We start from the raw sequence: 10,998 nt of genomic DNA on the forward strand, positions 1-10,998 counted from the left end.
CTAAACATTACGTTGCTTACAAAGAATCTCTTGACGCTAAATGCACTGAGACTATGAGGAGGAAAGTAATCTTTAAAATAACTTATTTATATATTTTATATTATTTGAAAATTCATCTTTCCATGGTCTGGTTGATATTTAAAATGTAATATAGAATATGTATCGTTTTTATTTTTCCTCATAAATCTAATCGTCATGCCTGGCCAGATAGCTACAAGAAAACTGCAAATGCACAATTCGGTTGCGTGATTATAATAAGAAAGTATGGTGATTATTTTTCTACTTTTTTCAACGGCATCATGTTTAAAAGTTCAGTCTTAAATCATATTATTTTTACTTGAAGTGAAAGAATAATTAGAAAATGAAAATAAACCTTCTTGACGCTTCGTGTCTAGCCGTATTTCAAACCCGGTCAGATTTAGTGGTGTTCAACCTAATATTACGAACATCTTTGAGTACGAATCGCGTGTTATGAAGCGCTTAATGACGCAGATGCTGTTGGCGGATATTTTGATTTTCCAGCGTTAACAAAATGTTAAATAAAATACCAGCAACCAAATTGAAATCAAGTTTGAAAAATAGATTCGACGCAGCATCACTTCCGAAAATACATTCAATGGTAATTCAACTTTTAGCGATCAATTTGTTAAATTGTCATTCTATTTCGCGAAGCTTACTTTTTTGAAGATTAGATCAATCTATCGATCTACTCCCTTACATAGGCATTCAGCACATTTGTTTTGTCAATAAAGATGCTATATATGATAAAAAAAACAATCAGTAGACAGACCAGAACCCAAAAATAAATCCAGCATACATTTTCAGGGGTCCTGAAATAAGCTGTCCGAGTTGTCCGATTCGTGGATTCCTCGGTCCGGACAAGCAGTTTTTAGAAGCTGGCTTGTCCGGGGACAAGTAAAATTTCCGTGGTAAACATTTATTGAAAACGAAACTAATCGGCGTCATCTGTGATTTCCGCATGCCTAAAGGCAATATCTAATCTGTTTGTGATCATTTATGACCCTTAAATTATCAAAACAAAAATGTATGCAGCCATTTATAGACACGTGGACTGGTTTACTACATTTACTGATCATTATTGGAAAATTATACCGTGAAGTTGAAAATGAGTGCCAGTCTGGGGTTTCCCGTTATCTACTTTCATTTTTGATTTTCAGAAAATCGATGAGCTAGGTTGGCGCTATGTAAAAAAGTTTAGTAGCCAAAATTTGTGGCTTAATTGTTCCAGTCGATTGTTTTGACATTTAACAACTCTGACAGCTTATTTCAGGACCCCTGAAAGACCAACTGGTGCAGTATTCAGTGAATGTTATGGGACCAGGGTAGAAATTCTAGGCATACTGAGATTATTTTTGTCAATGGCATGTGTTCAAGTGTTCTTAATTATTCTCTACTCACTAAACTTGCTAGTCATAACATATTTTCAAGTGGATGTTCTAGTCACTTAGCTTGCTAGTCATAACATATATTTTCAAGCGGATGTTCTAGTCACTTAGCTCGCTAGTTATAACATATTTTCAAATGGATGGTTCTAGTCATAACATAAAAACTTTATATCAGTCAAAATAGAAGTCAACAGAAGTGTATCTTTGTATTATTTGTTTATTTAGTAATGATAATGCTGATCCTTTCCTTTTTAAACTAAAAAGTACGGACAAGTTCTTCTTTGGTACGGACAAGTGGATTTGTGGGCCCAACTTGTCCGTGGACAAGTAGACTCTGAAAATATTTCAGGACCCCTGATTTTGAAGGTATACAATTCAACGACAACAGTGCTGCATTTCATGATGATCGATCTTCGTTTCACGCTCAGTCATTTTTAGAAAATGAAAATAAACCTTCATTATTTAAGATATTTTAATTCTGTTTTTTGTTCTTTCTGGTCAAAAGTCTGCATTTTATGCCCATAGTATGTATCACGTATTTTCTCTTAGAAAGAAATCAGTAATTAAGATCGCGCTGTTTGAAATTAAATTTAACAAATGATTATATGAAAATTCCACCGTTTTCATACAAATTTGCTTATATTTCCGTCGATATTTTATTGAACTCTTAGTAGATTTCAATTTGTATTACTTCTCAAGCGATGTTGAAAAACTGAAGCGATAATGTTAAAAAATGAATGCACTACGCACGTTTTTTGTGTACGTGTCGATAAACAAAAGTAACGGAGATGTGAATTTGATACTACGATAGGTCGCACGTGCTCTCGGAATGGAAAATTACTGGCATGACGTTTTGATATCTTTACGATTCGCGGGTAAATTCCAGTCGAAGTAGCAACTGAACTATCTCAAAGTTTGTTGAGGTTTTTCAAGATGTAATTTCTAAATTTCATTAAAGCTACAACGTAAAAACCACTCGCCCGATCGGTCGAGTATACAGCGAGATCCACTCGTCCTATCCATACTTTAACTCGCCAATGCGAGCGGGCGAGTGGAATTTTACACCCCTGATTTGTTTTGTCAATAAAGATGCTATATATGACAAAAAAAAACAATCAATAGACAGACCAGAACCCAAAAATAAATCCAGCATACATTTTGAAGGTAAACAATTCAACGACAACAGTGCTGCATTTCATGATAATCGATCTTCGTTTCACGCTCTGTCATTTTTCAGCCAAAAAGATATGACCAAATAGATGTACCGTTATGCCAACAACATCATACGCATGTATCTTTCAGTTCCTGTGTAATTTTCATACTGGCACTCATTTCTGAGATAAAAGCTTTTTGAAATTGAAAAAAATGACAAAGTTCTGCATTACTAAGAAACGACATGGCTGTCAGCCGCTGTGCAAATGTCATGACTAAGCAGCCATTTAAATGCTTAGAACTACAAATAAAATACAACCACATAAGTGTAAGTTAGTATTTGACCATTTGCAAAAAAAAAGAAGAGTACTTTAAATAATGTGAACTGACATATATTTTACAATCCTAGCAAGAAGTGCGTACCAGTGCATTCTAGCCCAAAGAGCTATAAAAATAAATGTATTTTATACTTCTTTGCGTATATATATATATACTTTTTGAGACAGACTAAGGGGTTAACCTGGCTGGAGCTTCCAAAGAAGTATTTATTTAGCTCTTTGGAGCTTCCAAGTATTCAGGGAGGGAAGTTGCAACATGGTGATGATATATATTGTAGAACTTGATAGGTTTGGAGGCTAAATATTTGTTCTCAATGATACTCCAGTCGAGAGTGTTCTGCAAAACTTGACTTGTACCAAGGAAGTATAAAATACACAGAATGGCAACAGGAGTTAATCTCGCGTAAGCTTGTGTCAGCGCGTTGTCTGATTGAAACCTTTGCCGATTTGATTACTCTTGAAGTAATACACTGGCGATACGGCCTGCATGTAATAAACCGAATCTGGTCCAGTTTCCAAATGACATCAGCTGTTGATTTCTCAGACTTCCAGTTATAAATTCATTCCTTCCCTGTGTAGAAAATACTAATTTAATGACATTAAAAACACCATTATCATTATAAACAAACAATCTGATAGAAAGTTTTTCAGAACACAAATTTTTAGCTCGACTATATAAAGTATGGAGAGCTATCCTACTCTACCTGGCGTCGGCGTCCTTCCACGTCCGCATCTTAGTTAACGTTTTGATGCACTTTATCTTTGTTATTACTTGATGGATTTACTTCAAACTTAAAATAGTTGTTCCTCATCATCACCCACATCATATGGCACAAGGTTCATAACTCTGGCGCCAATATTTCATGAATTATCCCCCCTTTTTACTTAGAATTTCAGGTTAAAGTTTTGGTGCACTTTCTCTTTATCTCAGTTATTACTAAATGGATTTGATTCAAACTTAAAATAGTTGTTCAACATCATCACCCACATCATATGGCACAAGGGTCATAACTCTGGCACCAATATTTCATGATTTATCCCCCTTTTTACTTAGAATTTCAGGTTAAAGTTTTGGTGCACTTTCACTTTATCTCAATTATTCAGGTTAAAGTTTTGATGCACGTTCACTCTCAGTCTCACTCAGTTATTACTGAATGGATTTGATTCAAACTCAAAATAGTTGTTCCACCTTATCACCCACATCAAATGACACAAGGTCCATAACTCTGGCACCAATTTTTCATGAATTATGCCCCTTTTACTTAGATTTAAAGGTTAATTTTGATGCATTTTCACTATATCTCAAGTTATTAAAAAATGGATTTGATTCAACATGACACAAGGTGCATCACTGTTGCACCAATATTTCATGAATGATTCCCCCTTTTTGCTAAGAATTATACTTAATATTTTATGTTTTGATACACTTGATCCTTATCTCTCTTGATACTTAATACTTTTGACACAGACTCAAGCTATTATCCAATATTTCATCCATGTTGGAGTCATTAAACACCCAAGTGACAGCTCCAGCTTCATCAAATGTGCCCAGTTTCGCTATCCAGCATCAAAACAGTCGAGCGCGCCGTCTCCTGTGACAGCTCTTGTTATCCTTCTGCTGTCTGTTTCATACATGTATCGGTAAAACGAGATCTCATTCAGTTCCCACGTGATGTTGGCAAGATTTGCACTATATGTCTTTCAAGCTGCCGATCTATTTAATTTTATAGCTCTTTGCATGTATGTTATACTTGACTAATAGCAATTTTTAGCTTGTCAGATTTTTTTTTTAAAAACATCTACGGGGTATTGTCTTCACTTGATCGTCTGTGTCGGCGTTTGTTAAATTTTTTGTTTAGGCCCACCTTTTCTCTAAAGCTATAAGAGCTACAGCTTTGAAACTTTTCACACTTTTAACTCTGATTTGCATTTTGTCAGAATTATGGCCCTTTTTGTACTTAGAAAATCTGAGTCTTTTGGTTAAAATTTTTGTTTAGGTCACCTTTTCTCAAAAACTATAAGAGCTACAGCTTTGACACTTTGCACACTTGATAATCCTGTCAGATTAGGGGACTGTGTAGGCCAAGAACCATAACTCTAACCTGCATTTTGTCAGAATTCAGGGATATAAACTAGCTATTTTTATTTAGGGGCCCAGACTGTTAAAAACAAATGTTTAACATTAGGTATATGGGCATTTTCTCCAACAATTTAGGGGCCCAGCCCAAAATCTAGGGGCCATGGGCTACTGGGTCCCTGCTAATTTGATCCCTGGAATTATGGCCCTTTTTGTACTTAAAAAATTTGAACTGTTACTCTTTCCTTACATATTGTCCAGCACTTGCAGACGAGCGATAGCACCCGCAGATGGTGCTCTTGTTTAAGTTAACTCATCTGATTATTAGCCACTGGACCATTTCTTGCTTGTATTTGTTGATCTATGTGTGTGTGTTGACCACACTAATGACCCATATTCTAGCTGTGTTATGTAAGGCAGTGATGTGAGGAAACCCAGTTTGCTGTAAGCATTTGTTGGGACTCTTGATACATACCTATGTATTCAAGCTATGGTCATGACTGATGTTGGCAGCAAGGTATTTTGCATCTTCAAGTCGGGCTAATGTTTGATTTTGGAGTTTGCCAAAGTTTTAATGGACTTTTAAAATCAAAGTAGACACACTAACACATGTAGCATTGCACATCAGACTGCAATTTTTACAACTGTGACTAGCTCACTGCAAAAGGGATAAAAGATAATCTAAGGAGGGATTTATCAGCCTTTGTTTAAGTCAACAGTCAGTTGAACAGTGGGACTTTGTCCTACATGTACATTCACATAAATTTCTTTAAAAATTATGTTGCTTAAGGTAGTGGACCCTTAATAGTTTTTTGGCAATTTCAGTGTAATTTCACAATTCTGTCTGTTATTTTGGCATTCTTTTGCCATAAATGTAATTCATACCAGCAATGACTTCGATATCAACCGTAAAATGCCGAAATCATATACGAAGAAAACAATTAAACGGAACTTAACAATTGTCATTACAGATCCACTATCTTAAATCATAAATATCAAGATCTTATTTAAACAATAAATTTGGATTATGTATTTATTTGTAGGCATGGCTGAACTATGAGATGTTTCTCAAGAGACTTGCAAGACTGGCTGCTGATAATGCTAAACAAGACAAATCTGCTGTAATCAGAGAGAATCATGTCCGTAATGCAGCTAAGGTAACACACTCTGGAACCCAATACGGCTACTCAAATTTCAAAACTAGCTAGAGATTTGATAACATTTTGAGAGAGATATTTATTTTTGTCCAGTTAAGATCTTATAAACATTTAGGAGAGATATATAAATTGCTTTTAGTCCAGTTATCTGCCCATTTATGTGTCACAAAATTGTGTCTACTTTGCATTTCACCTCCCTTGAAGGATTTTCAACTTTAATATATACAACGTATATGGAGAGCTATCCTACTCAGTGCAGTGTTGGCGTCCGCACCTTTGTTCAAGCTTTTATGCGCTTTCACTTTATCTCTGTTATAACATGATGGATTTGGCTTCAAAATTTAAAATAGTCGTTCTACATCATCAGTCACATCAGATGACACGAAGTTCATAACTCTTGCACCGTTTCATAGATTTAATGCCCCCTTAATACTTAGAATTTCAGGTTAAAACTTTGCTCAGTCAATTTTCACTCAATTCCTTGATATGAGTACTACTATTTGACTCAGACTTACAAAATGTAAAATAGTTATTCCATTGCACATCACTTCACACAAGGTCACAGGGTACTGTACTACAGGGGTTTTATTTGTTCTCTACATCTATACAGCCGATGCCAAGATTCGGCTACTTTGCAGTTTTGAAATTACTCTTTCACGATTTAAAAAAACATACACTTTACAAATAAAATAAATACCGCTTTCATAACAAATTATCATTTGCTATTAGTCCAAGACTATTTTAATCATTGAGAATATTGCGTTCATGGAAACCATAAGCTTTGGAGCTGAAGGAGAACAGTTAATTAAGATTGTTTCAAAGTATTCCGCTTTGTTTCAACGGTGTCAAAGAATATGAACACTAAATTAAATGTAAGCAAACGGATATCTCTAAATCATCATTTCTGTACTTGGATTTTAATCCTTACCCTACTAAGTTTATATAATGAACTTGTCCATCTTTCAATCTGGATGTCCACCTTTTAATTTGGATAGTACTATTAACTCTTTAAAAGGGGTGCTTACCAAAAAGATACTGACTGAATGGGAAAAAGTGCAGATCTTGATCTACACTGGCTGCAAAGGCAGAATCAGTCGTGTCCAGCATGAAAAGGGTTACGTTAATTTGTTTGTGCTGTACTGTCCTGTGAATGGAACAACAAAATGTACGACAGTCAGTGCGATGAGTTGAATCTGAAAAATCTATTGTTCATTAGTTTCATTTGGTCAATAATTATTTTTACAGTGTGATGTCAGATCCAACAGATATATATCAATAGGGAATGATAAAGTTAGGCAGTACTGAGAAATCTGTCAGACGGTCTTTGAAAATATTTAAACATTAATGGTCTTTACAAGAATGCATTTCAGTTACGGTATAAGAGAAAGATTCAAATTCACAGCATAAAAAAAATCTTTTGATCCAAGCATGCAGAACTACTGTACCTTAAAAAAGTTAAGTAATCAATAAACATTACATGTGCGAATAGTTTCTGCGAGAAGTATTTAATAATTTGTTGTTCCCTTTTATATTTGCAGACTATCCTTGGTGGTATCCGAGGCTGAACATTTTGCTGGACACATTACCATGCGGGGAAAAGTGCAATAGTGAAAAGTCAGTGTGAACTGCAACTGTTGAATTGTTGAACATTAAAAACTGCCGTTGTTAATACTGTGTTGAACAACTTCCTTTTGGTTCTGCTACTGAATCTACAGCTGTCGTTTACAATGTGACTTTGATCCAACACTATTCTGTATTATACTAATAGAGAGATGTCTGCAGGTTGGACTACAGTTGCCGAGGCATATCATTAGAAGAATTAAATTATTAAAAAAAATGAGGAATCTGCATGGCAATTGAAGACATGTATTTAGATGAAGAGATAGGAAGCTAATTAAGGACAGCAAAAAATAGTTGCATTTAACAATATTTCTGATTTGGTGAAGTAGAATTGTGTACATCTTCTTCAATTGAATTAATTACATTTGTACTAGAAAAATAGCCAGGTTGCCGTACGTAATCAAGCATGATTAAAATCTGTTGTATCACTTTAAAAAAAAAAACACTGTAAAAAAGCTAATTTTTAGCTTGACTATACGAAGTATATGGAGAGCTATTCTACTCACCCTGGGGTCGGCGTCTTTCCGGGTCCCCCACCTAATCAAGTTTTTTACACTTTCTCTTTTTTCTCCATATCTCTGTAATTACTTGATGAATTTGCTTTAAACTTAAAATAGTTATTCCCCATCATCACTCACATCATATGACACAAGGGCCAAAACTCTCACACCAATATTTCATTAATTATCCCCATTTTTTTTAGTTTTTCAGGTTAAAGTTTTGATGCACTTTCACTCTATCTCAATTATTCCTAAATCGATTGGATTCAAACTGAAAGTAGTTGTTCCACATCATCTCCCACATGATATGACACAAGGCACATAACTCTGGTACCAATATTTAATGAATTATCCTGCCTTTTTACCTTGAATTTCATGTTAAAGTTTTGATGCACTTCCACTGTATCTCAGTTATTACTAAATGGATTTGATTCAAACTTAAAATAGTTGTTCAACATCATCACCCACAAGGGACATAACTCTGGCACCAACATTTCATGAATTACCTCCCTCTTTACTTAGAATTAGAATTTCAGTTTGGTACACTTTCACTCTATCTCAGTTATTACTAAATGGGCTTGATTCAAACATAAAATATTGTTCCACCTTATCACCCACATCATGTGACACAAGGTGCATAACTGTGGCACCAATTTTTCATGAATTATGCCCCTTGTACTTAGAATATAAGGTTAAGTTTGATGTATTTTCACTATATCTCAAGTTATTATGAAATGCAGTTGATTCAAACTTGAAGTAGTTGTTCCACATCATATGACACAAGATGCAAAACTCTTCCACCAATATTTTATGAATTATGCCCCTTTTCTGCTTAGAATATACTTATATAGTGTTTTGGTTAGGGCTGTAACGAATACACTAAGGGGCGAATATGATACGCATCACTAATACAGGGTGATAAATACGAATATTTTATTCATGAATACAAATTCTATACAAAAAGGTCACCGAACAGTATGTGGCTTTTGCCAACAATAGATTACAGTCTGCTGACAAGATTATAGTACTTACTTGGTACTTAAAACACTGTGATTGTGAACTACTACTGTTCAAAAGTAAAACAAAAAACACACGTGAAAATATTTGTCTACTGTTGTGGGTGGGGAAATACAAAGAAAACGAATAATTAATGCGAAATGCGCTATGAAACGGGAGCATTTTTGGTAGCTTTCCTGTGTTTTAGATCAATTCAAGTAATTTTAGTATGGATTATGCAGTTTTTATTTATATCCGTAAATATTCGGTTCAGGACATAGCGAATAACGAATACAATTCAGACAAAACTGTATTCGATTTAATCGAATGTATCGTTACAGCCCTAGCTAGTTTTGGTACACTTTATCTGTACCTCTCTTATAACTTTATATTTTTAACATGACTCAAGCTATTGTGCAATATCCATCCACCATTAGAGTCATTAAACTCTCCTGTGATAGTTCCAGTTTTTCCTCAGATGTGCCCAGTTTCACTATCAAGCATCGAAATAGTCAAGCGCACTGTCTCCTGTGACAGCTCTTGTTTGTACTCTGGGTAATTACATCCAATTGTTGCTTTGCTTATAGATATATTGAAGCCTTTGATGGTTATTCAATTTTGTGTTGTTACATATATTTTCTTGCATACATATTGACCTAGTGGACCAGTAGTGATAGCTGATAACTTCCATTCAATTGCATATACTATGCTATTGTGGCTTTTGAGCTGGTGTGAATGGCTCGGGAAACAGATTTTTAATAGTTGTTGAAACATTTATTTATGATTTCTGAACGTGATAAACCACTAGCGAAATAATAACTTAAGGCTTATCAGCATCCCTAAAATTTCTACTTTTTCCTGCTTTTTTCAGTATTGCTAAAATTTCTAAAAAAAAAGAAAAATTAAAAGGAATTCTTAAAAATGCCCTATTTTCCCCTCTTAATATTTGTTTTTCAACATACTATTGAAGTTTGATTAGTACTTCATGCTTAATATGTTAAAATGTAGTTTTATAGGTCTTCTTATTCACTGCAAGCAGTTTTATCCAGTTTATAGACAACTGACCAGTGGTTCTGTGGGTTCAGTCTGTTATTAGCTGTGACTGGATAAGGGAGATTGAATTCTGAATGTCTATATTTTAGTAAACATTCTTAATTTTATCCCAAAAATATCTAAGAAATAGTAGCAAATTCCTAATTTTAGCCCAAAGTTTTGTTTAAAATCACCCTAAATTTTTGTCAGAAGATGCTGAACAGCCTTTTTAAACTTGTATAAGTCTTGTATTGTCAAAGATTCATGTTTTGATTTGTATCTTGTTTAGTAAATCTTTATGGGAATTGTTTCAAAAGTTGTCTTCCATTCAGCATTTACACAAACAGTCAGTTCTTTCTTTCAATCCAAGCTCAGTAGCATTAGTGGAGTTTATGTATGATTTTGTACTTCCATCAGATAATAGTTTATTATGTACGAAGTATATGGACAGCTATCCAACTCAACCCAGCGCCAGTGTCCGCATCTGTTCTGCATCCAAAGCTTTGTTAAAAGTTTTGATGCACTTTCACTTTATATCTGTTAATACTTCATGGATTTTCTTCACAAACTTTAGTTATATCGCATTATCACCCACATCGTATTACTCAAGGGCCAAAACTTCTGCACCAATATTTTGTGTATTATCCCCCTTTTTAATTAAAGTTTTGATGCACTTTAACTCTACCTGTTACTACTTAACGGATTTGACTCATTCTGTTA

General features: G+C 34.5%; 1 protein-coding gene across 1 annotated transcript; it reads left to right on the forward strand.

Annotated features, from left to right (window-relative positions):
• Positions 1-472: 472 nt before the first annotated feature.
• On the forward strand, positions 473-10,594 carry LOC123523450 (centromere protein W-like). The gene is made up of 3 exons (XM_045301124.2): positions 473-619; positions 6,017-6,130; positions 7,669-10,594. The coding sequence occupies exons 1-3, from the start codon at positions 533-535 to the stop codon at positions 7,693-7,695; spliced, it is 228 nt and encodes a 75-aa protein (XP_045157059.2). The 5' UTR covers positions 473-532; the 3' UTR covers positions 7,696-10,594.
• Positions 10,595-10,998: the final 404 nt, after the last annotated feature.

The sequence above is a fragment of the Mercenaria mercenaria genome, chromosome 3 (assembly GCF_021730395.1).
Source record: "Mercenaria mercenaria strain notata chromosome 3, MADL_Memer_1, whole genome shotgun sequence".
Taxonomy (NCBI): domain Eukaryota; kingdom Metazoa; phylum Mollusca; class Bivalvia; order Venerida; family Veneridae; genus Mercenaria; species Mercenaria mercenaria.